General features: G+C 41.5%; 1 protein-coding gene across 2 annotated transcripts in view; it reads right to left on the bottom strand.

The window, feature by feature from the left end:
- Window positions 1-8,344: 8,344 nt before the first annotated feature.
- The window catches only part of LOC118376494 (hypermethylated in cancer 2 protein-like), a 40,662-nt gene continuing 21,822 nt past the window's right edge, over window positions 8,345-27,184 (bottom strand). For both annotated transcript variants that reach the window (XM_035763210.2, XM_035763208.2), the window contains exon 2: window positions 8,345-11,087. In XM_035763210.2, the coding sequence (XP_035619103.1) occupies window positions 9,305-11,047 (1,743 nt within the window). In that variant the 5' untranslated portion in view covers window positions 11,048-11,087 and the 3' untranslated portion in view covers window positions 8,345-9,304. The remainder of the gene's footprint in view (window positions 11,088-27,184) is intronic.

The following is a 27,184-nucleotide window of genomic DNA, read 5'->3' as shown; positions in this document are numbered from 1 at the left end:
GTATTGAGATAAACTTTTGTTATTGACCAAATACTTATTTTCCACCATCATTTGCAAATAAATCCATTAAAAATCCTACAATGTGATTTTCTAAAATGTTTTCTTCTCATTTTGTCTGTCATAGTTGAAGTGTACCTATGATGAAAATTACAGGCCTCTCATCTTTTTAAGTGGGAGAACTTGCACAATTGGTGGCTGACTAAATACTTTTTTGCCCTACTGTACATTTGATGATCCCTAGGCTTTGATGGACAGTAAAAGGGTTGAAGAAACCACTATCAAAGACCACTATCTCACAATCAATCCCCAACCACCACAAACAATTGCATACAGTAAGTTTTACCATCCTAAGGTGCCTCTTGTTTGCCATAAATGGCATATGTCCATATACGGTTGCTGGGATTACTGCCTAGACCAATGCATGAGTCACCCCAGCATGAAAGCTCATTCCTCACATGCAAGTCCTTTTTAGGTGTCACATATGCTGTCCAGCCAATAGGTATATATGAGGGCAATGCACACAAGCAACTTCCAGACTGCATTTTGGATGTTAATTGGTCTCCTGACATGTGGCAGTCCAGTTCTATGGTGTCTCTGTCTCTAGTAACTGCCTGAGGGAAGGACTGACGGCTTAGTGGGCTTATCAAGGACAGTTCTGGGAGATTCCGGATGGCATTGACATTGGAGAGGTACAATTCCTCTGACATGTGAAGGCCCACTAAGTTGATGGCATTTATTGTCAATGAGTGTCAAGTTGCGTTGGTTCATTGTAGTGAACACCTGCCTTATGCACTTGTCATGTGTGGTTGCATCCTACTCATACACCATAACTGTCTCCAAGTCAACATATACAGTAACTTCAGGGCAGACAGCCAGGATAGTGGACATTATTGTCTGGAAGAAGCAATGTGCCAGCTCAACCCAAACAGGATAAGAATGTTCATCCCAAATGAAGGTCATGTTGGATTCAGGCAGACATATTGTACTAGCAATGAATCAAAGCTCACTTCTAAATGATAAGGAGGTTACTTAAGAGCTCAACCCTGGAGAGGCAAGTTGTGGAGCTAGTGAGAGGGTGTCAGAGCTGAGGATTGGATTCTCTTTCCATTCTTTTGAGCCTGCCAGTTGCCTCATTGATCCTCAAGCAGTCTGCTGAGTTTTTATACGGGCTATACAAAGGTGTTTGAGTGTATATGGTGGGCATATTGGATTCCAAAAATCTGAAAAAAAGTCTAATTTAAAACATGTACATATACAGGTGAATAAAACCACCATTTAATGGTAATGTGGCAGACATATTGGATTTGGAGTCAAACCTGAGGGAGGACCTAACATAATTGCAAGGGGGGCTAAACATAGAAAATCCACTGGAGAAAATACGTTTTAGTGCCGATTACAACATCAACAACAAAACAAGTGGAACTGTATGCCGGACCAATGAGAGCTTATTTGACTTGCGAAGTTGCCTATTGAACAGCTACCAAAAAGTGAAGTTTGCATAACAGTGAACTTTAACACTTTTTTTCAAAGCAACTGTTTTGATTATGCAAAGGTTGTTGCTTCTGCTCTTCACATGTCCTCAATATCAGCCCTAGCTATGGAAACACAATTACCCTAGTATAACACAAGGGTGAATACACTAGTGTAGCACTGGTGTTATAGTCAAAAAGCAGCATAAGTGTAGTGTTGAACAGCCATCCATCTCCTTACCCACCCAGGGCAGCCATCTCTATCACATTCCCCAGTCTGGCAGCTCCTCTGTAGGCCTTCCCAGACAAGCACAGGCAGGCCCTGACCCACCTGGGCAGGGCATGGAAATTCCACTAATTCCCACAGCTTCCTCCTAATGGGAACACTGGTGAGACACGTTGAGGATTATGTTGCCCCCAAACACTGATACTGAGTCAGTTATTTGTAGATGCCTCTATTGGTCATGTTCGGAATTGGAGGTAGGGCAATCTGATCCTAGACCTGCACTTCAACCAAACTCAATGAAAAACATTTAGAGTTTGGTGCTTTTCACGGTTTTAGGAAATCGTCTTGAAAATTGGGAAAATGACTCAAAATGAAAAGCCTGAGATCCAAACGTGCGCACTTGCCATGCAGAGGATAATTTGTGTATAAACCTTGAGTGCCCGACCACCCCCTCCCCACACCCATTCCACTTCACACACATTGTGTTAGCTTGGCGCTGGTGCTAGGTGGGGGCAAGATAGAAGGCTGGAGGACAGTGCAGGGGTATCGACAGAGCCATTGTTCCTCCCTGACCCCATTCAGGGTTATTTAGCATATGACACCTCCAGGGGCACCACATTACAAACGGCACATATACAACAGCCATAAAAGTGCCAGCTCTCCCCTCTCCTCTTTTATTAAAAGAGGGAAGAGCAAAAAGAAAGAGGATGAAGGAGAGATGGAAAAAAAGAAATAGCTGAAAAAATTAAGGTAGGAGAACAAGCGGGTTGGAAGAAGGGAATGTGGGATAAAGAGGGTGAAACAGAAGAGGTGAGAGCCAAAGCCAGAAAGGAAGGCATGGAAGTCAGGAGGGGACAGAAAGAGTAGAAGAGAAGAGAGTATTTGATTTCAGTGAATGGCCTTGCAGGCAGCCAAGAGCATGTGCCACACCTTTTCCATCAACCTACCACTGGCTTTATCTGATAGATCAGCCAATAGCCCTCAGCTATGACAGCCACACCCTGCCTGGGAAGTATAATGTGTGTGTGTACGGAGATAGGCCAGGTATACATACTGCAGCAGCTTCCATTGGAAGCTAAAGATCTAGCTTGCATCCAGGTTTTTATGTGCCACTTCTTCTTAGCTGACATGGAGAGGTCATAACTGTCATAGATGTAGGCCATTTCAACATTCTCTCCATGTCAGATAGACAAAAGCAATTAATGGGGCTTTCAGAAATGGCTCCTAGTGAACACACACAGGTCTTTGGACTGCACACAAACCTCAAACCCTGAGGCAACGATCATTTTCAAGGTAGACAGAAAGACGTACATATACTCTATAGGACATATCCATCACTTGTTGAGTCCATATACATAAGTACATACTTCCCAGACATGTGCGTGCATACACATGCACAAAAACACAGACACACACACACCTTTAAATAGACAAGCCCACAGACAACAACAGTTAATGACAGACGACAACAACAGGGTTGGCTTTTCGATCAAGCTTTTAATGAAAAGATCATAAAATAACAGTTTATTTTTCTCACCACTGTATATTAAGACTGCAAGGTTGTGAGTGCTGAGGTCAGCTGTATTACACTTTTATGACACTGAGTTAGCGAGCCCCATCGCCGTAGCGACAGCTCTGACCTGAATACGAGTTCTCAGAGGAGTGGAGAGAAGGGCTCAGCCTGGGTGCTGCCGCTAGCAAGAGGTGGTCATGGCATTAGGCCGTGTGTGTGTGTGTGTGTGTAAGGGGGGAGGGAATGTTAGCCCTCAATTATTCATAGTCAAAGACCCTACATGTCCATTCCAGAACCTCTGAGCCCCTGGATCCTGATACATTATTGAACAGCGGTTGTTCATGGATCCGAGAGAAGCTTGATATACCTGCTTCACGGACAACTTCTTTAATCAAGTTTTCAAGTACTAGTTTAGCAGCTAATAATGTCTTTCCATCAACATGGAGTCATTTGACAAGACTAACAAACACTATTTCAAAAATAAGTGATATTTTGGTTACAACTGGACCGTAAAAAAAAAAAAATGAGTAAAAAATACATTTGCATCTGCAGAAATGCTGAGATGTAAATGGCAAGTAAACACAGAGTTGAGGTAATCATTTTTTTGTCCCTGGAGGTAAATACTAATGTCGAATATGTGGAACACACTGAAGTCACAGATATATGGGGAGAAATCACGATCACTAGCTTCGTTAGCCGCAGAGTCACGGAAACTAAGGATGGGTCAAAGGGTGGTTGGTGTAGGGTTAGCTACATTGTGGGTATAGCGAGTGGTAGTAAAGCTTAGCGGTTAAAGATACACCTTGGCTTTAGAACACACTGTGGTGTGCCAGACGCCATTTTCAAAACTAGCTTTGGTTTAGTTTGATTCAGTAAATTGGAGCTACTCCGTAGACACAGCGCAGACCGGACCTGGTGAATTGACAGGGGACAACAACAACAGGGAGGAAAAATGTGAAACTAGACAATCGCATGGGTGAAACTACAGTAATACAAAGAGAGGTAACTCAGACAAGCTTTGAGTAGGGAAAACATCATGGTTTAAATTCCCAGAACTTTGTATAGTGTTTCTTAAAGCTTTGTAACACTGCATAATGATACTATATTTTTGAAACCCACAGAAACACTACAATGATGAGGTAAGAGAAACCGTAAACTGCAATTAATGTGAACCGATATGAGCGCGCCTGGACCTTCCGAGAGGCTTAAAAAAAACACTCTATAGACACAAACAAATCAAAAAGTCCAAGAAAAATGATAAGTGGTGAGTGGTTTAAGACAAAAGAAATGTACATCATAGAGATGACTCTATCGTTTGGAGAAAGAAAGGGGTGAGGTTGGTGAGGAGGAATAGGTTTTCTAAATGGCAGTGGCTTGGCAACACCCAGGCAGAGGATGTTTGTGAAGAGATACAATATATGGCCCACAGATGAGCCACGATGCCCGACAGACATCAACAGAGGTACACAAGAGGTTAAAGTTAATTGTTTAAACCCCTATGTCCAGCCAAACAGTGAGTAACTCCTCTTGACACCCAAAACATGTTGTTTGTTTTAGCTGAGAGAGAAGATACAAAAATGCCATAAAACGTTGTCGTCATTTTGACATAAAAATGAATCTGTTCACCCCAAAAAAGTCTACAACTTCAACAGATTGTGGTTGATGGCTATGTTTTGTGTCTCATGTTTGTTTCTCCGCTTGAAATCCTCAAAATAAAATACAACCAAAAAGGGTCCTGCCTGAACCTCAGTCTCACACACTGAGAAAAGTCTTAGCGGAGGCAAGTGCAGGACCAGAGAAATAAATACATTCATCACTGACAACAATAGACATTTGATTAAAAAAAGAACACTGTCAATAAGTGTTTGCACCAACTTTGTATGAGGCAAGGCCAGCCATAAGATTGTGTTGCTTTTACAAATAGGCAGAACACAGGCAGCTAAGAAATCATCATCATCCTTTCCAAACATCAAATAAGCAGAAACATCAAGAACATTCACAGTTAAAGGAAATATTCACTCATTCTGAATGTTATATCGTATTTGTGCATCTCTGAGAAATGTAATTTAATGTGTATCGGACCTATTCGCCGTTCTAGTTTTGCGTCATATGATGAAAAACTATCCATACCGGCAGTATTTCTGCCTGCTTGAACAGTGAATAGCTCAAATACACATTAAATGACCTCGGGAATCCATAGAATATCGGTCAGAGATACACAAATACGATATAACATTCAAAATGGATGAATCTTTCCTTTAAGACCCTAGCAAATAGACCTGCTCACATGCAATTAACAAATCCCAGTCACTATAGTTTTCAATAATGTTTTTAAAGTCCCGAGGTACAGTAAGGCTGCATTTACACAGGCACCCCAAATTCTGATAATTTTCCCAATAATTTGTCTTTTGACCAATCAGATCAGCTCTTTTGCCAATAATTGGGCAAAAAAACCTGAATTGTGCTCCCTGTGTAAACGCAGCCTAAGAGAGTTCTAACGTCATCCCAGCCCTTCGCGCAACAGCAACACCCCCCCACCCCCTAACCCCCGTCCCGTCCCATCCCCCCCCCAATCCCATCTTCTGAAGACGGTTCATAGGGCAGAGGGACAAGGTCACCCCAAAGCCAGCTGGCAGAGGGGGGCGATGCACCCCTAAAACTGCAACCCCCTCCCCAATTTAAATATGAAGTAGTCTGCCGCAGGGTTGACGCTGACGCTGAAGCTTTTGTTTTGGCAGCAAAACCTCTGTGGAAAAAGCAAAATACACATACAACCACACCTCTGACTGGCCGAGCCTCAACTGAGGTCTGTAAAACTGTAAAAGTTTATGTAAACAATGAGATAAATACATATGTATCATTTTTTTTGCCACACACTGTTCCATAATCATTCAAATGTGCTTTGGTTTAAAAAATAGTTTGTGGATTTGGGTATGAGCTTTTTTTTTTAGGTCTTAGTTCTTTGTACAACTTTGCGACTATTTCGGAACATATTATGATACTAACTAAAAAGTCGACTTTTGTATTGAGCTGCCCCGCCTTTTGTTAAGGCTCTTTGTGTTAGTTGAAAAAGTACCCTCCATTTTTTTAAATCTTTTAAATATGAAACTAGTGTTTTGGTTTTCCCATGAGTAAAATACAGAGAAATTGATACAATACTATGTCTTACAAATGTAGCTGAGAGTCCTACATTCATAGACGCAGAACAATCCCTGAAGTATTTGAGTATTAGTAGTAGTAGTAGTAGTAGTATCGCAGTTTTAGTTCATATTTTTTTGTTTTCGCCAAACTAATAAACGCTAGTTCGGCCGCAGCTGCAAAGACTTTGCAGAGATGGCTAGAGATCTTGCTGTACAAAAAGACCTTTTGAGCGTCACAGACATTACGCTGTACTGCTTAAGTGCTGACAAGAACAATAGCGTCTGAAGGCAATGCATCGTGGACTCCCGAATAAGTAAGAAGAGGTCACAGGAAAACAATTAATTACATGATGGATTTCAGGTTGGAGGGTGGGTGGTGGTGGTGAGGGGGTGGGCGTTACAAATACACACGTACCATGCAATCACTCAGCAGTAACTGCTTTTACCTCGGCGAGAACAGCAAAACATTTTTTTTTAAGTAACATCTCAGAGTCCAAGACGCAGTTACCTTGAAACGATAACGATGCTTGTATGACTGCAGCTGCATCCCTACATGATGACATAACATTTCACAGACCAACCATGAGGATGAAGGAGGAATAGAAATGTTAAAAAAGATAGGTAAAAACCAAAATAATAGAGGAATGCCTATACCAAAAACTTGCACTGAAGGTTTCTCTCCCCCATAGTTTACCATAAGAGTTGGGACACACCGGACAAGCTAAGACAGACAGCTTGGGTTTCAGTGGAGAATGATTACAGTAGAGGGACATGCATCCCTCTTGTAGTAGTGTTTGTAATTTGTAGTACTATGCTAATAAATAAATATTCAATAAGAATGGCCCATATGGGAGGCAACTGGGAGTACAAAAAAAGTACTAAAATGTATGCACTCACTACTGTAATTGGCTCTGGATAAGAATTGAGCTGTCCAGTGCATCCTTGCCTCTCCCTTTCCAATACAAGCTTTCAGAAGTCTGGCTCAATAAACTAACAAGCAAACTTAGAACTTCACATAAAAAAATGTCATTATTATAATTTCAATCATTTTTTCTTCTTTTTTTTGGTCTGAACAGAACACATAAAATGTAATCAAGTCCTGCTTTTAGGTCAGGGAATATAAAGTGATGAGAAGGACCCTTGTTACAAATAAAAATAAAGTTCAGGGAACATTGTAAACTCTACAGTTACTTTACATGTAAAGTTGATGTTAACACCAGCCCACCAATCAGCACAAGCTTTCCTCGCAAACCACACAGAAACTCAAGAGTCTCAAGAGTCATTGGTCAATAGTCCAACACAACTGTGGGTTTCAATTGTCTGGACCTAGAATACAATTCTTAAATGTTTTTTTCATACAGTAAAAAGACAAATCAAAGGTGAAATAATAAAGTATGCTATATATCTTATATCTTTTTTTTTTTTACTTTGGTTATGAACTTGTCGAGCAAAATGTGTTAGTCAGCTCCGTTCGCCTTAACATTCATTAGATCTTTGGAACACTGTGCATCTAAACTCACTAACCACTATTTGCAAGAAAATACAGTACATTGTGGGGTGGGGGCCTGTTCATTGAGAAGAGCACCCGGAAAGCTATCTTTATGACAAGAAGTAAAAAAAGACAGTGTTGTTAACATAATGTTATGTTAACATGTACAAATCTAAAAAGCATGAAAAACCTGTGTTGAGAGATGGGCAGGTTAAAGCAGGTTAAAGCATTAGGGGAAAAGTTACTATCTACACACTTTATACAATTAATTACATTTAGTAACTTTCAACTAATCAACGTAGAGTTCATAAGAGTAATCAGAGGTAGCGAGTTCACAAGCCTATCGAAATAAGCTTTTCTTTTTTGTAAGGGGAGGAAAGCTATACTGACAAAAAATAAACGTACCCACCAAACGAGAAGTTCAGCCTACACCGCCCCCCTCCCCCACCCGTCTCTTCCCTGTTCAACTAACTGCCCCACCCTCACCCCATATCCCCCCTCCCCCAAGAAGAAACATCCGAAGACCTTCCAGTTTAAACATTCACAGAAACATTACAGGTTCTTTGAGTAAAACAGGTACCTCCATTTAGTTTTGTTGTTATCCCAGGATGAGCTTTCATGGGCAAAATGACTAACCCCACCTCCCCTCTTTCTCTTACTCAGAGACCAGCTGTAGAGTGGAGACTTTAAGGTCTGTGTGTGTCTGGAGTAAATGAAATTGAGCCCCTCATCTGGAAACTCAGACATCAAACTTTTAGGTAAAGCATGGATATGACCAACAACATCCCTCCACCCGAATGCAGACATCCCCACTATCTTCAGGTTCACTCACATTAGCATTGGACATATACAGTAGCTGCTGTTTGGTTACAACAAAAACACATTCTTTGAAATTATTGCCTGTAGTGTACATCATTGACAGAGTGAATAATATTAGACCTGTCTAAATTAAAAGGAGGAATGGCGTAGTTGTTTGACTAATGAGGTTGGAGTATAGAGGGAACCCTGAATACCCCCAGAAGGGATCAGTTTGAAAAAGTCAAAGGCCTAAATACTCCCAAGTAAAGGTGTTGAGGGTGTATGAGAGGCATGAGGTGGGCCTGAGGTTACAACAGTACCCCATTCACATTTACAAGATATAAGAGAGACAACCACCGGTCCATGCCCTTACATCCACCATAGTAGGTGACTTCAGAGAGAGAGGGGGAAGGGGAGGTACACTGCCCGTCTAGACTTCCAGAGGTGGTGGACATGCTGGGGTTGTTTTCCATGACCATCCTGCCACATGCTGACTGGACAACCACTACACACACTAAGCCAGGTGGTTGTGTATAGAAATCTATGTTTACGTGTGTGTGTGAGAGAGAGAGTGTGTACCTGTGTTTCTGCATGAGTGTACATGTGCATTTGTTCAGTTGTGAGGTGGGGAAAAAAATGAAAAAGCATTCTTTGGCTTGATGTTGTGTTTTAGGAGGGTGAGGTGTGCATTCTCAGGTGGCTGATGAGGTTGCGTTGCTGGGTGAACTTTCCACCGCACAACTGGCATTCGTACGGCTTCTCTCCCGAGTGGACGCGCATGTGCTCCGTCAGGCGGTACTGGCGTGTGAAGCGCATGCCACACTCATCGCAAGCAAACGGTTTCAGGCCCAGGTGGCTCCGCATGTGGCGCGTCATAGTGCCTCTCTGGGTGAACATCTTCCCGCAGATGTTACATGGGAAGGGTCGGGTCAGCCAGTGGCTCTTCTCGTGCTGTCTCAGGGTCGCCGGGTCTTTGTAGCTCTTACTGCATACGGTGCACTTGAAGGGCCGTGGCTCGGAGATGCCGAATGTGGTGGGAGCCACGGGGGCCGAGAGGTCCTCAGCCTCTTCCTCTTTCACAAAGGCCCCTCCCTCCTCTTTGATGTAGAGCTCGTCCTCTGTGTGTGTCTCCACATGGGCGTTAAGCTGCTCCGAGCTGGGAAAACCCTTCCCACAGGGGATGCACACATACAAGTTGTCCCCAAACGCTGGCTCAAACCCTTCCTGCCGGTACACATAGTTGGCGCTGTGGTGCCCTCCTCCCCCACTCTCTCCATCACTATGCCCGCTCTGGTCACTGTGCTCCTGCCCATTCTCCCCTCCTTCCTCCTCCTCTTTACACTGGAAGGACTGGTCTGAGGGAAAGCTGCACCTGCTGTCCCTGCCTACACCCCTGGATGAGCGGCCCTCTTTAGGTCCCACGATCACACCATTGACCAGGGGCGGGTCACGATCCTCAGCCTTCAGGCCAGAGGCCTCTCTCTTGGGCCACTCCTTTTTGCGGGCTACCTGGCGGGAGCTCTTGCGAGGCAGGGGAGCGTCTGGATGGGCCCGACTGTCTTCAGGGGCTTTGGGGGTGGGCATGAGCTCCATGGGCTCTGGGCCGGTGGTGTCCAGACCGGGCAGAGTGATGGTGGAATCATCCAGTGAGGCACTGTTGGTTGTGGATACTGAGGCAGATTGAGGGGAACCCTGTGAGTTGCTGTGAGGGCTGAGTGCGTCTGTTGTGGTACACGCCGATGGAGGGCTCTTCTTGGACAGGTCCAGCCCGAGATCTGTCTCCCTTCCGCTCAAACCGTTACTGAGGTTTCCATTACTACCACTCCCGCAGGTCCCATTCTTCACGGCGGTGCTCCCGATGAACATCTCATCATCCGAGAGCTTGTCCCCGAGGCCGTCATCGGGCTGTGGCTGGTCTGCGTCAGAGGGGGCAAGGACGTAGTGGTTGTGGGAGGGGGTGAGGGCGGAGGACGAGAGGCGCTCGTTGTTGTGGCGCAGTCGGCTGAGCGGACCCGAGGTGGAGAGTTTACCCGGCAGAGGCTTGCCACCGCTTCGCTTGAGCTTCTTCCTGCACAGCGCGGCGAGGTCATGGAGCTGGAGGTAGCTGGCTGCGGTCAAGAGGGCACTGTAGTTCTGCTCATTACTCTGGTCCAATGAGGACAGGAGCTTCCCCGTGTAGATGAAGTCCAGGACTTGTCGGAAAACAGAGGGATTCACCATCTCTGTGTCCAGGTTGATGAGGTTGTCGTGGAGAACCAGGGACTTGAAGTAGATACTGCTGGCTGCTAGGATGTTCTTGTGGGCTCGGAACAGAGCGTTCTCCACCACGATGATGACGTCACACAGGAAGCCCTTAGCCCTCTGCTGGTTGAGTTGCAGTAGTATTTGTTTGGCATGATTTGGCAGTTCCATTTCCACCTTCCTTTTCTCTCTCTTCCTACACAAGCAACACCTGAAGGGGAGAGAGAGAAAGAGAGAAAGAGAGAGAGAGGCATGTTAGTGTTATCAAAAATAGGCCTAAGACCAGGGACGTTTTCCAATGCCTAAAAAAAATGAACAAAAGAAGCACACATGGAATATCCGTTTGAGCATGGTATAAAGTTATCAATTACACTTTGGATGGTGTATAAATAGACCCAATCACTACAAAGATACAGGCGTCCTTCATAACTCAGTTGCCGGAGAGGAATGGTGACTTTAAAATAGTTAGAGTTTAATGGCTGTGATAGGAGAAAACTGAGGATGGATCAACAACATTGTAGTTATTCAACAATAATAGCCTAAATGACAGAGTGAAAAGAAGGAAGCCTGTTGTAACGTCGTTCTTCGTTTGTCGAAAGAGAGTTGGACCGAAATGCAGCGTGGTTGTTACTCATGTTCTTTAATGAATAAAATGACGATACATGAAAATAATGTAATATACAAAATACAAAACAACAAACGGAACGTGAAACCTATTACAGCCTATCTGGTGAACACTACACAGAGACAGGAACAATCACCCACGAAATACAAAGCGAAACCAGGCTACCTAAATACGGTTCCCAATCAGAGACAACGAGAATCACCTGACTCTGATTGAGAAACGCCTCAGGCAGCCAAGCCTATACGACACCCCTAATCAGCCGCGATCCCAAATACTACAAACCCCAATACGAAAATACAATAACATAAACCCATGTCACACCCTGGCCTGACCAAATATATAACGAAAACACAAAATACAATGACCAAGGCGTGACACCTGTACAGAATAAAACAATTCCAAAACGCATCCTGTTTGCAACAAGGCACTAAATACTGAAAACAATGTGGAAAATGAATTCACTTTTTATCCTGAATACAAAGTGTTATGTTTAGGGCAAATCTAATACAACACATCACTTAGTACCACTCAATATTTTCATAGGGGTGGCTGCATCATGTTATGGGTATGCTTGTAATCTTTAAGGACTGGGGATTTTTTCATGATAAAAAAATAAAAGGAATGAAGCTAAGCACAGGCAAAATCCTAGAGGAAAACCTGGTTGAGTTTGCTTTCCACCAGACACTGGGAGATGAATTTGCCTTTCAGCAGGACAATAACCTTAAAGACAAGGCCAAATCTACACTGGAGTTACTTACCAAGAATACAGTGAATGTCCCTGAGTGGCCAAGTTACAGTTTTGACTTAAATCTACTTGAAAATGGCAAGACCTGAAAATGATTGTCAAACAACCAGTTTGACAGAGCTGGAAGAATGTTTTAAAGAATATCGTGTAAATGTTGCACAATCCAGGTGTGGAAAGCTCTTATAGACTTAACCAGAAAAGGCGCTTCTAAAGCATGTTCTGATTTAACCGTTTGAAGCGTACAAGAACATGGGTGTGATCATTCCACAGTGGTCCCTGCAGCGTCTACTCAAACGGTTGTGATTAGATTACTTTATTACACCAATAGAAAATACACTTAGCAACAGAATTTGGAGAATGAACAGAGTGCATTTTCTGGACCCAAAATGTATTAAATACATAAATGAAACAATAAAGACCTTTACCATTACAAATGTAGACAGAGGACAGAAAAAAAGCTGACACCTGATATAATTTCGGCTGCCATTAAGGCGTACATTATAAAAACATACTACATTATAAAATCCATGTACACTAACAACAAAATGGCAGTGCAGAATGCCTCGTGAAAAAGGGTAGACATTTATGTCCCCAAAACATGACCAAATAATAGCACATTTACGCTGATCTGCTCACTCGTGGGCAACAACGTTCAAACTGGATAATAACTAATTTTATAGATAACCACTACCAATGCAGTAAGAAAACATGGCAGAGAATAAACACAGAAAGAATGAAGAACCAAACTCTAAAAGAAAACTAAGACTTTTTGACTGACACGGATTACCTATTCTCTCCACCCTGTACAGTAAGCGTGGAAACCGAACTGCTAAAATCTATAAATTATAAATGAGGCGTGCTTGAGTTAGACCTTAAAGATAAGATGAAGGCAAGCCTTGAAATGAGTGATGAGAAAGCTGCGACACAGGAAAAATCAACTGTAAAGCTGAAGAGTACAGTCAATGTAATCGACACAGACGTTAATGAACTGAAAAGAGAGAACCAGTTGTTAAGAGAATACCTACTTGATATACAAACTGGAACAATGCGAAGAAAAATCTGGTGCTTTCCGGAATTAAAGAGGATGAAGATTCAGAGAGTATGGTGAAAGAATTCATGGTTAAAGAACTACAGATTCCAGGCGACACTGTCGACCAAATTAAACTCGAATGCGTACATCGTTTTGGATAGAGAGGACAGCGATACGAGTGCCCAATCATTGCCAAATTTGCATACTTTAAAATAAAATAATAGATAAAAGCCTGGGAAAAAGACTGACCATTAAACTTGAACACGCACATCGTTTTGGACAGCGATACGAGCACCCAATCATTGCCAAATTTGAATCCTTTAAAGATGAAATAATGGTTAAAAGCCTGGGCAAAAGACTCGCCTGGCTTAAAATAGGCATGAACGATCAGTTCCCAAAGGAAATCGCAGAGCGACGCGTCTGCGAGCAGGAGTTGTGACAGACTGAGAGTCTTCATATTTGTGCAGATAAGGGACATACATTTTCAAATTAAAATACAAATATATAGTTTGTTTACTTTTGTCCTATCATGATGGAACGGTGCCAACCCCATATCCTAGATACCGATCTGAGCGACCTACCTATTAAGGAGAAGTCCTTATCCGTTTTATAGGTCTACTGCAAGTAGCCTACGCAGCCATGACAGAAAGGTGAACGCGGTCAGGACAAAGCAGCACCGCCCCCTCAAGAGTCTGAGCCTGCCTGGCAAGGTTGGTCCAAAAGCCAAAGACCCAGGATGGGTGAGCATAATGTACAAGGATTTTCTCAAAGCTGCTAATGAGAACCTTGATGACCTCGTACCTAGCCGGTAGGAATTCCAGTGGAGTACTCCACCCAGGTAGTGGCAGTGCTGGTAACACTGGCTGCAGTAACCCATGGGGAGGGAGTGACACTCTGACAATCAGAGAGGGGGCATATCATACTATTGTGGCCCTGGCGGCAAAGAATAATCAAACGGTCTGACTGCACAGAGGTGCTAGGGAAGATGGGTCTCAACGGGGGACCAGCGTGTGTGGGTGAAGAGGGTTATCCGAGCTCCATCAGCTAGTAGTAGACATTGGTTAATCAAATCTCCACATTCCTGCTCAATTTGGTAATTTGGCATGCCTTCTTAAACAGCCCAACTATAGAGCATTCACACAACAAGTGTTTTCTTGAGTTGGGCTCGGGGACGGAACAACTGTTGAACATTTAGGCTTGTGCTTGTGCGCGCATGTGTGTGTGTCAGGGGAGGGGTGAGTGAGCGTATGCATCCCACATATGTTGACAAAAATGTAGAATTCCTACTACCGGCCGTTGTTATGGGTAACAATCCTTCGTAGAAGTGTTTATATTATTACTTATATTATCTGTCAATTCTAGGAGTAAATTAAGATATGCAAGAGTTTTTATGTTAATACAGTCTTTGCCTAATTATGAAATATATATATATATTTTTAAATCCTCAATCAATCTACACACAATAACGCATAATGACAAAGCAAAAACAGCTTTTTAGATATTTTTGCTAGTTTATTCAAACTTAAACTGAAAAATCACATTTACATACAGTACCAGTCAAAAGTTTGGACATACCAACTCATTCAAGGGTTTTACTATTTTTACTATCTTCTACAATAATTGTGAAGACATCAAAACTATGAAATAACACACATGGAATCATGTAGTAACCAAAAAAGTGTTAAACAAATCAAAATATATTTTACATTTGAGATTCTACAAATTAGCCACCCTTTGCCTTGATGACAGCTGTTCAAAATGTTGTATCAAGACTGCCCCAATGTGCCTTATTGGTTTATTAATACATTTTCAAGTTCATAATTGTGCAACAATAGCATGGTATTTTAGCTACTGTAAACTGGACAGTGCATTTAGATTAACAAGAATTTAAGCTTTCTGCCCATATCAGATATGTCTATGTCCTGGGAAATGTTCTTATTACTTACAACCTCATGCTTGTCACATTAGCCAACATTAGATTTATCGCGCCGTGGGAGGGAGACCGATTCTGTAGAGTTTAAAGTAATGATGGACTGTCGTTTCTCTTTGCTTATTTGAGCTGTTCTTGCCATAGTATGGACTTGGTCTTTTACCAAATAGGGATATCTTCTGTATACCCCCCCCTACCCCTACCTAACACAACTGATTGGCTCAAATGCATTAAGAAGGAAAGAAATTCCACAAAGTAACTTTTAACAAGGAACACCTGTTAATGGAAATGCATTCCAGGTGACTATCTCATGCTGGTTGAGAGAATGCCAAGCGTGTGCAAAGCTGTCATCAAAGCTGTGGTTACTTTGAAGAATCTCAATGATAAAATAAAATGTATATTTGTTTAACACTGTTTTGGTTACTACATGATTCCATATGTGTTATTTCATTGTGTTGATGTCTTCAGTATTATTCTACAATGAGGAAAATAGTAAAAAATTAAGAAAACCTGGAATGAGTAGGTGTGTCCAAACATTTGACTGGTACTGTATGTAGATAGTGGACATGCAGAAAAATCTGGAGATTTTTGTCAATTCTGAATGAGTCTCAATAAGAAAGTGAGGAATCCGATTCTGAAAGTGACAGTGTGGAGCTGCCCCTTGCCCACCGACGAAGTCCCAGGACCCTCTGAAGATGCTGGTGGGGGCAGTGGATAAGGCGGACATGATTAACAGCTTTATGGTACAGTTGAAGTCGGAAGTTTACCAACAATTAGGTTGGAGTCATTAAAACTCGTTTTTCAACCACTCCACAAATTTCTTGTTAATTAACAAACTATAATTTTGGCAAGTTGGTTAGGACATCTACTTTGTGCATGACACATGTAATTTTTTAAACAATTATTTACAGACAGATTATTTCACTTAAATCACTGTGCCACAATTCCAGTGGGTCAGAAGTTTACATACACTAAGTTGACTGTGGAGAAGAAACAGCTTGGAAAATTCCATAAAATTATGTCATGGCTTTAGAAGCTTCTGATAGGCTAACTGACATCATTTGAGTCAATTGGAGAAGTACCTGTGGATGTATTTCAAGGCCTACCTTCAAACGCAGTGCCTCTTTGCTTGACATCATGGGAAAATTAAAAGAAATAAGCCAAGACCTCAGAATTGTTTTTTAGACCTCCACAAGTCTGGTTCATCCTTGGGAGTAATTTCCAAACCCTGAAGGTACCAAGTTCATCTGTACAAACAATAGTATGCATGTATAAACACCATGGGACCACGCAGCCGTCATTCTGCTCAGGAAGGAGAGGTGTCTCCTAGAGGTGAACGTACTTTGGTACTAAAAATGCAAATCACTCGCAAAAAAACAACAAAGGCACTTGTGAAGATGCTGGAGGAAACAGGTACAAAAGTATCTATATCCACAGTAAAATTAGTCCTATATCGACATAACCTGAAAGGCCGCTCAGCAAGGAAGAAGCCACTGCTCCAAAATCTCCATTAAAAAAGACAGACTACGGTTTGCAATTGCACATGGGGACAAAGATCATACTTTTTGGAGAAATGTCCTCTGGTCTGATTAAACAAAAATATAACTGTTTGGTCATAATGACCATCGTTATGTTTGGAGGAAAAAGGGGGAGGCTTGCAAGCTGAAGAACACCATCCCAACCGTGAAGCACGGGGGTGGCAGCATCATGTTGTGGGGGTGCTTTGCTGCAGGAGGGACTGGTGCACTTCACAAAATAGATGGCATCATGGAGGAAGAAAACCGATGGGGATATATTGAGGCAACATCTCAAGACATCAGTCAGGAAGATAAAGCTTGGTCACAAATGGGTCTTTCAAATGGACATGACCCCAAGCATACTACCAAAGTTGTGGTAAAATGGCTTAATGGCAACAAAGTGAAGGTATTGGAGTGGCTGTACTTGTGGGCAGAATTGAAAAGGCGTGTGCAAGCAAGGAGGCCTACAAACCTGACTCAGTTACACCAGCTCTGTCAGGAGGAATGGGCCAAAATTCACCCAACTTATTGTGGGAAGCTACCCAAAACGTTTGACCCAAGTTAAACCATTTAAAGGCAATGCTACCAAATACTTATTGAGTGTATGTAAACTTCTGACCCACTGGTAATGTGAACAAGCTGAAATAAATCATTCTCTCTACTATTATTCTGACATTTCACATTCTTAAAATAAAGTGGTGATCCTAACTGGATTAAATGTCAGGAATTGTGAAAAACTGAGTTTAAATGTATTTGGGTAAGGTATATGTAAACGTCTTACTTCAACTGTATGTGCTCGGAAAACCACCAAATATTTGTCCATCTGATCAATGCTGCTACCCTCAATGGGCACATAGTTCATTGCCAGCTAACAAGTGAGACGATTACTGAACAAGTTTTTTTGTAATTGGACATACAGTTCACATACAAATCAAATACAGCTCTAATTTGCAATTATATTGACAATATATCACCCACCTCCGCACTGCCTCATCCTCCCCAATCCCTCATCCTCCCCAATCCCTCTCCAGACAGTATGTTGCTAGCATACAAAACATGGCTTCAATCTTCGGCAAGAAAGGTGTCCAGTTCCAGTTATGATATGGTTAAGTTACATATTGTTTGTGTATGTGATATCTGAAAGTACAGAATTAAAAGGAACTATTAGTAATTCAAATACAATCAGTATACAGCAATAAAACAATAGTATAAGGAAGTAACATAAAATATATACAAATAATACGTTGCATTGACAATATGACACTTATGAATGATAACTGAAGAGCTCCACAAGGGGGCAGAAGTATGCTAAACAGGCCAAATGATTACACAGGCTAATGCAATGATCACGATAAAGCCAGGGCAGCTTCAAAAGATATAACACAAGCTAACACCATTAGCATTGTTTTACAGAACTAATGGAAGAATGTAGCTACATAAGAACAATTGTGTATAACAACACAAAGGTTATTACATTAATACCATACGTTTCCATGGTTGTAGATGCATCCACACAAAATACATTAGGCTCCATAAATACAGTGTGCTACAGTAGAAATTACATTACACGATATACAGAAACTGTATTATGATAAGGTAATAAAGCACTTACTTTGATAGGAACGCACACATGTACAAAGTAATTGTTAGTACTCTGTTCTGTTCTGACTGGAGATGGGCAAATGTCTCCATACTTGACCTTGGAAAACACTCGGGGAGTGCTTGGGCTCTCATCTAATATTTTCCTGCTCATCTAGCTCATCCACGCCATACTGGCTGGCTAGTAAAGCTAGTAGTTTGACCCAGTGTAACAGAGTTCCCCATAGCATGCCTCAAACGTAAATTGTCCGCCACAGTGATATGGGCTACTTCGATGTGAATTAATGAGCCAGAAACGCACATAATTTCAAACTGTTCTATGAAAAAATAAATAATAATAAATAAAGTTGAAACATAGCCTATAGATAATTAGCATGGTTTGATAAGGTAAGATAACAATGTATACAGTAAGTCTAATGTCTGAACTAATGTCTGATCTAATGTTTGTTGTACATTTACATGTTTTGCACTCCATCTGAATGTAGAGAGCTAGCTAGCTAGCCAGCTAACTTTTGGCTAACTACTGATTTAGTTAACGTTAGCTAATATCAGCTAACCAGCAGGGACGAATAAAATGTATTTATAGCTAGCAGGAGTTTAGGGTTGTTGCTAGCTAGTTAACTAGTGTTTGTCTGGGAGTTCCATTTGTTGATGAAGCTAGCTAGCTCGATGGCTGGCTAGTAAGCTAGTAGTTAACAACCCCAGCTAGCTAGCTAGTAATGAATAACCCCAGCCAGCTAGCTAGATACCTAACTAGTTAACTAGCTATCTAGCTAAAAAGTTAACTAGCTAGCTAACACCTTGGCTAACATTCATCAGGCAACTGTGTCGTAGACAACTAGGAGTAGGCAAGGCAAGCCACTACCAGCAGAAAGGAGCCCGTATTTCCACAGCCAATATCGGTTGCTACCAAGCTACATTAATCACATTTCTCTACTCCACTTATTTGGTACAGGGCTCCTGTATTTTGACCCAGTGTAACAGAGTTCCCTAAGGTGGATTTCATAGCTACATAGCTAGCTATTGAAATTGTGTTTTAATTCATGTTGACCTGGATTTACATTCATGTGTGTTAGGTGACATCTTGTGGTTGGTCGACAGTATTGCACCCCTTGACTTGACCGAATAAAACAAATTGAAAAAGCTACATCATCACGTGCTTTCTTTCCTGTTGCCTTCAGAGGGGAAAAACTAGGCAGTTACACCATTTTTACTATTTTAAATGTTACCTTTAATTTAACTGGGTAAGTCAGTTAAGAAAAGAGTATTATTTACAATGACGGCCTACCGTGGAACAGTAGGCTAAATGCCTTGTTCAGGGGCAGAACGACAGATTCTCACCTTGCCAGCCTGGCCCAACACTCTAACCACTAGGTTACCTGCCGCCAGCAGAAATCTAATTAGCATAATAATACAACAATCGCCACAGAAAAGATGCTAGTTTAGCTACTGTAGCAGATACTGTGTCTGTTTTAGTTTTTTGCATTGGATGTGTCTCAATCCACCGCATAAACCTATGTCGCCCTTCCGCATCTGCAGTGAAAGGTGACAGAGCTAGAGCAGAGTTTGTCAGACCATGAGACATCCCGAAAATTGGTCTTCTCACAAAATTTGCCTACAAACTATTATGAACAACCACTCTATGGAAAGATGAGACGCTCACAAACACGGTTGTTTTTTCTCTACGATGCTAGACGCGTCTTGGGACTCGTCTGACGTCGGTACAGCCGATCTGCCAACTACTGTCTTGTAGCGTCCAAACAGTTTGGGCTACACACTAATATGACCCCTCCATGTACAGGTGAGACTCTCACAAACCTCTCAATTCTTATTAACCAATGCCAGTCACGTGATCGGGTCCTTCTCACAGGCCTCACAATGCCAAGTACAAGTGAAGACAGACACATTGTAGATGCAACGCCGACATTGTAGATGCTACTAGCTTATGTCAATCGACTACCCCCCAAAGTAGAAACGTTTACCTTTTCTATTACCTTATTGAATTCCGAGGCGCAATTCAAAGATGTGGGGCTCCTGAGTGGCGCAGTGCACCTCAGTGCTCGAGGCATCACTACAGGTGAGACTCTAAAGGTAACCAGTGCCTGCAACCTGGCTCAGGTTTTCAGTCAACCTACCAGGGTAATTACAAACAGCACAGGAATTAAATCATCAACATGTATTTAACACATTTTTACTAACGCTGCAGATATTTGCTTTAAAGCAGTATCCAAATCCATAGGATGTAGTGATCACAATATATTAGCCATATCTAGGAAAACCAAAGTTCCAAAGGCTGGGCCTAATATAATGTACAAGAGGTTATACAATAAGATTTGTAGTCATTCATATGTTGATGGTGTAAAGAATATTTGCTGGTCTATGGTGTGTAATGAGGAGAACCAGACGCTGCACTTGACACATTTATGAAACTACTTATTCCATTTACTAATAAGAACTGTAAAAACTGCTGTAAAATGGCTGTAAAAAGATTCAATCCCCTTGGATTGATGAAGAATTTAAAAATGGTATGGTTGAGAGGGATGAGGCAAAATGTATGGCAAATAAGAAACCATGTGACTTAACTAAATTTAAATTTAAATAAACTACACTATGAAACAAAGATAAAATATATAAAGAACAATAGTAAAAAGCTATGGGGCACCTTAAATGACATTTTTGGGGAAAAAAGCAGACTCGGTTCATTCATTCATTGAATCAGATGGCTCATTCATCACAAAGCCCACTGATATTGCAAACTACTTCATCACAAATGCACTACAGAAACACTGAAAACAGTAACTACACGAAAGAAATCTACATTTCTCAGATTTTTCCAAGACCTCAAAAATGGTTAAGCGCTAAATATAAGTATTGCTATTATTTGGCAGAGGTCTTTACTTCAACATGATTGTGTTTTCCCACATCCAAAAAATACTACAGTTTACTATAGATTTATTTAACTGTATTACACTGTCGAATACTATACACACACTGTAGTATCCCTCGATCATGTGTAGTACTTACTATATAATGTTGTAGTATACTGTAGACAGTATTATCCACAAAAAAACACTGTAGTAAATACTACTGTAATGTCCGCAAAAAACACTACAATTTTAAAACTATAGCACATACTACAATATTTAATTTGCCCATCTCCCTTACCCATGTCCCAAGTTGTGTCAATCATAAGTGAGAAACATCCATGCCAAGAATAAACCATATATTGTTTTCCCTACAGGTTATTGAAAAGAGCAGATGCTCTAAACTACTATGAACTATCTGATCAGACCCCAGTTCTATTTACCCACAGGTTATGGAACATTTGCTCTTGTAGTATTTCTCCAGTATTTCCCCAGTAGATTTACTCAAACCTCCACTACTAAGTCAAAGAGAATAAAACCAAAACACCATTGTAAATACTAGTTATTTCTGCAAAAACACTACAGTAAATACTACCATATACTACAGCCTGCAAAAACACTACGGTAAATACTACAATATACTACACTCTGCAAAACACTAAATTAATTACTACATTATATACTAGTTATTTTACTACAGTATTTAAACTATAGTTACCTGTAAATAAAATACTATATTACAGTAAATACTACAGTATTTACTGTAGTTTTTTGCTGGCTTTAGTCTGCAAAAACACTACTGTGAATACTACAGTAAAGTGTGCAAAAACACTGCAGTGAATACTATAGTATTTATTTAATGTGGGTTGATGTATTCCTAATACCTGGGTTGATATATTCTTCAGACTTTTTCTGGTATATGTTGTCTAAGACCTCTTTTCCATTAGTTTCACCACAAATCAAATCCTTGAAAATGTGTATATGCCTTAATAAAAAATGTGACACCCAATTTGACATGCTCCTATGAACATTGCATGTTGGTGTTCATGGGTCCTTTTACATGGAAATGCCCATCTGCTTTCACACTGCTTTCTCTGGATCCCCTCCTCCTTCTCTCACTCTCTCAGTCCCTATGATTGTCGCCTCGCAGTTGGCCAATGCGTCAGTTACCCTCTGCCCCTAATGACTGAGCTAGGATCAGTTAACCCTACCCTACCCTAACATTAGGTATAATTTCAATATTCGAATAGTATCATGATTCATGATTTTTGTTGGTTATCCGGATATTTGAAACACAACCTGAGCACTGCTGCACGAAGGAAAGAGGCTGGAACTCTATTGCTGTGTGTGCAGCGAGCAGATGGAGAGAGAGAGAGACACCAAGCCAACTTGGCTACAGCCAAGACTAACTAACTTGTTGCAGCCACCATGCTATTTATCATGCCATATAACAGTGCCTGTCTTGACTGGAATAACATTAGGGAAGCTAGCTATCTAAGTTTACCAGCTAGCAAGGCTAACACATACTGCACTTTCTCCCCAGATAAAACAACAATCGACCTGTTGGTTGCTCGTTGTAGCCTACTTCCTTCTCATTTGCCAATTTTTAATTCCATAATGTTCCTCAATCTTGTATTGCATCAGTGAACTTTCGCTACACTTGTTACACATTGAGTCTCTTTGCCGCTTTGATTGGCCAAATTAAACAACAAGCTACATGTGAATGGGGAGCACCGTGAATGACATAAATCAGGAGCATCGGGCATGTCATAAAAACTACATTGAAAAGTTTGGTTGTTATATTAAATTAATAATAGCATGGTATATCCTTGTATGTAATCCTTGTATTTTAATTTAATTTTAAAAAAGCATTTTCAGTGTTAAAATCAGGCTATAATAGTATTTTTGCACAAAAATGAAAACTCACACAAACATTTGAATACAAACTTCCATTCAGATATTCTAACATAAAACATTATAAGCTACTCAATAACACAGGGCCCTGGATCGGCAGATAAAAGTGATGTGATAAAATGATGTCCAGTACGCAACTCACTGACAGGGTGAAGCAGAGAAAGAAATATGGCTCTGCATTGATGCCAGCCAGGTCTCACTCACACGCAAACATGCACACACACCTCTGCAGGTTTTATGGGGGTATTCAAGAGGATATACTATGTAAAAGGAGCTGGGCTCATAGTGCAGAAACCAGCTCAGGAGAAAAAAAAGAGCCCTCCGCCACCCCCCTCTCATTTTCCCCCCTCCCTACTGGCTCTCCCCCTGGTCCCCCCCTTGCTGGATTCCAGGGAGCTGGTAATGGATTACGGCTGATCTATATGCAGCAAAGGTGGGACATGTGTAGACCCAGCTCCCCCTCTCTCTGGAGCTGCCCAGGGAAACATGGTTTATTCCTACCACTGGGGACTGAGGGGAGCGGTAGTAGGCCAGCACCAGAGCAGCTACCATTTGTGAACACAATGCATATACACTACCGTTCAAAAGTTTGGGGTCTCAACGTCAACAGTGAAGAGGCGACTCCGGGATGCTGGCCTTCTAGGCAGTTGCAAAGAAAAAGCCATACCTCAGACTGGCCAATAAAAAATAAAAGATTGTGTGTGCTGGCCTACAAGGCCAGCATTCCAGAGTTGCCTCTTCACTGTTGATGTTGAGACTGGTGTTTTTGGGGGTACTTTTTAATGAAGCTGCCAGTTGGGGACGTGTGGGGTGTCTGTTTCTCAAACTAGACACTTAATGTACTTGTCCTCTTGCTTGGTTGTGCACTGGGGCCTCCCACTCCTCTTTCTATTCTGGTGAGAGCCAATTTGCTCTGTTCTGTGAAGGGAGTAGTACACAGCGTTGTACGAGATCTTCAGTTTCTTGGTAATTTCTCGCATGGAAATAGCCTTCATTACTCAGAACAAGAATAGACTGACGAGTTTCAGAAGAAAGTCCTTTTGTTTCTGGCCATTTTGAGCCTGAAATCGAGCCCACAAATGCTGATGCTCCAGATACTAAACTAGTATAATGAAGGCCAGTTTTATTGCTGCTTTAATCAGTACAACAGTTTTCAGCTGTGCTAACATAATTGCAAAAGGGTTTTCTAATGATCAATTAGCCTTTTGAAATGATAACCTTGGATTAGCTAATACAACGTGCCATTGGAACACAGGAGTGATGGTTGCTGATAATGTACGCCTATGTAGATATTCCATAAAAAAATCTGCCAGTTCCAGTTACAATAGTAATTTACAACATTAACAATGTCTATCTACACTGTATTTCTGATTGATTTGGTGTTATTTTAATGGACAAAAAATTCATTCAGAAACTAGGACATTTCTAAGTGACCCCAAACTTTGAACAGTAATTTATATACTGTTGAAGTCAGAAGTTTACACACACTTAGGTTGGAGTCATTAAAACTCGTTTTTCAACCACTTCACACATTTCTTGTTAAAACCACTTCACAAATTTCTTGTTAACGAACTATAGTTTTAGCAAGTCAGTTAGGACATCTACTTTGTGCATGACACAAGTCATTTTTCTAATAATTGTTTACAGACAGATTATTTCACTTATAATTCACTGTATCACAAATCCAGTGGGTCAGAAGTTTACATACACTAAATTGTATCGCGCCAGTCTGGTTTTTTCACCCTGGGCATTGCCTGTACCCTATTGGGGAAATTTTGGTGAAACTTATGGTTGTATTTCTTGACGGTATTTTGCGCTTGTCACTTTTGCCAGCTGGCTTGAGTTGTAACTGTTTGCGCCCGTCTGTTATTGCTCTTGGCAAACAATGTCGCCTGATCACCTATCTCTGCTCTCCTGCACTTGACTCGAATGACCAGCAGCGAAAACTCTGACAGATAAGCTGTAGATAGAATATATTAATTTAGAAGACTTGATCATGAAAAATATTTGTTCATAAGAAAGGCCTGAGCTCAAAGTCAATATTCAGACCAAAGTTTGTAAATAGCATATCCAGTAGGCCTCCCTCTATAGGCCTCCATCTAGGATTTCGATGTTACCTCCTCTCCTTGGTAGCGCAACATGATCAATGAGAGGAGAAGGATGGTGTCAGCGTGCATTGCAACCGGCCCGCCACAGGAGTTGCTAGACCACGATGAGACAAGAAGATCCCTGCCGGCCAAACCCTCCCCTAACCCAGACGATGCTGGGCCAATTGTGCACCGCACCATGGATCTCCCGGTCGAAACTGGCTGTGACAGAGCCTGGACTCAAACCAGTCTGTCTAGTGGACAGCTAGCACTGCGCCACTCAGGAGGTGCTGGACAGTCAGTGTTCTTACAGCTGATAGAACTGCGTTTTTGTATTTATTTTTATTTGACCTTTATTTAACTAGGCAGGTCAGTTAAGAACAAATTATTATTTTCAATGACGGCCAAGGAACAGTGGGTTAACTGCCTGTTCAGGGGCAGAACGACAGATTTGTACCTTGTCAGCTCAGGGATTCAATCTTGCAACCTTTCAGTTACTAGTCCAATGCTCTAACCACTAGGCTACGCGTTGAGTCTACTACTAAAGAGGGAGGCCTACTGGATATGCTATTTAAAAACATTGAAGTTGTCCTGATATTTCTTATACCTATCCATGCCTTACACAATCAATAAATTGGCAGCCTTTCAACATGAATAAGCTACAATCTTTTCTGCAGATAATCCAAAGGCTATCAGTCTACCGCACACGGACAGACACACAAACATGAGCAGATAGCCTAAATAAACTAGTACATTGAATATATAAAACCATTAAATGAAATAGCTCTGGTCTTGAAAATATGGGCAACCTTTTTCCCCTTATTATCCACAGTGTGCATTAATGAGGTGATTTGACGATTTGACTGTCGGTTTTTCCTCCCTGTACTCTCTTTCATTCAGTCTATTTTCACATGAGCAAAGAATGACTCAATGTTTCAGACACTCACTTTATATAGAGTAAGGGCCATCACCCTTCCCGATGCATCCTCCTCCTCTCCCACAAGTAGCCTATTGTACCCCGTGGCATGTGCAGTGTGGCTCGTTTTCAGAAAGGGAATATGTATGCCCTTTTGTCACAAAATGATATTGGAACATTTGGTTTGATGAAAAGGGACCCCCCTGACAGCCATTTAAGATAATAAAATGTAAATGTATGACATTTTCATTTATGTTGGTCAGGAACTAAACCCTTCAAATATTCACAGAACAAAAAATATAAACACAACATGCAACAATTTCAAATATTTTACTGAGTTACAGTTCATATAACGAAATCTGTAAATTGAAATAAATAAATTAGGTCATAATCTGTAGATTTCACATGACCTGGGAAAACAGATTATGTTGGTCACATATACCTTAAAAAAAGGTAGGGGTGTGGATCAGAAAACCAAGTCAGTATCTGGTGTGACCACCATTTGCCTCATGCAGCGCTACTCATTTCCTTCGCATAGAGTTGATCAGGCTGTTTATTGTGGCCTATGGAATGTTGTCTCACTCCTCTTCAATGGCTGTGTGAAGTTGCTGGATATTTGTGGGAACTGGAAAACTCTTGTACACGTCCGTCCTGAGCATCCCAAACTTGCTCAAAGGGTGACATGTCTGGTGAGTGTGCAGGCCATGGAAGAACTGGGACATTTTCAGCTTCCAGGAAGTGTGTACAGATCCTTGTGACATGGGCCCGTGCATTATCATGCTGAAACATGATGTGACTGGGGCTAATTAATGACACGACAATGAGCCTCAGGATCTCGTCATGGTATCTATGTGCATTAAAATTGCCATCGATAAAATGCAATTGTGTTCGTTGTCCATAGCTTAATAAGCTTGCCCATACCATAACCCCACTGCCAACACGGGGCACTCTGTTCACAATGTTGACATCAGCAAACCGCTCGCCCACACAACGCCATACATGTGGGTCTGTGGTTGTGAGCACGGTTGGACGTACTGACAAATCCTCTAAAAAGACATTGGAGATGGCTTATAGTAGAGAA

Source organism: Oncorhynchus keta, chromosome 14 (assembly GCF_023373465.1).
Source record: "Oncorhynchus keta strain PuntledgeMale-10-30-2019 chromosome 14, Oket_V2, whole genome shotgun sequence".
NCBI classification, from domain to species: Eukaryota; Metazoa; Chordata; class Actinopteri; order Salmoniformes; family Salmonidae; genus Oncorhynchus; species Oncorhynchus keta.
Note: the sequence above shows the minus strand (reverse complement) of the source record. Positions and strands in the feature narration are given on the sequence as shown.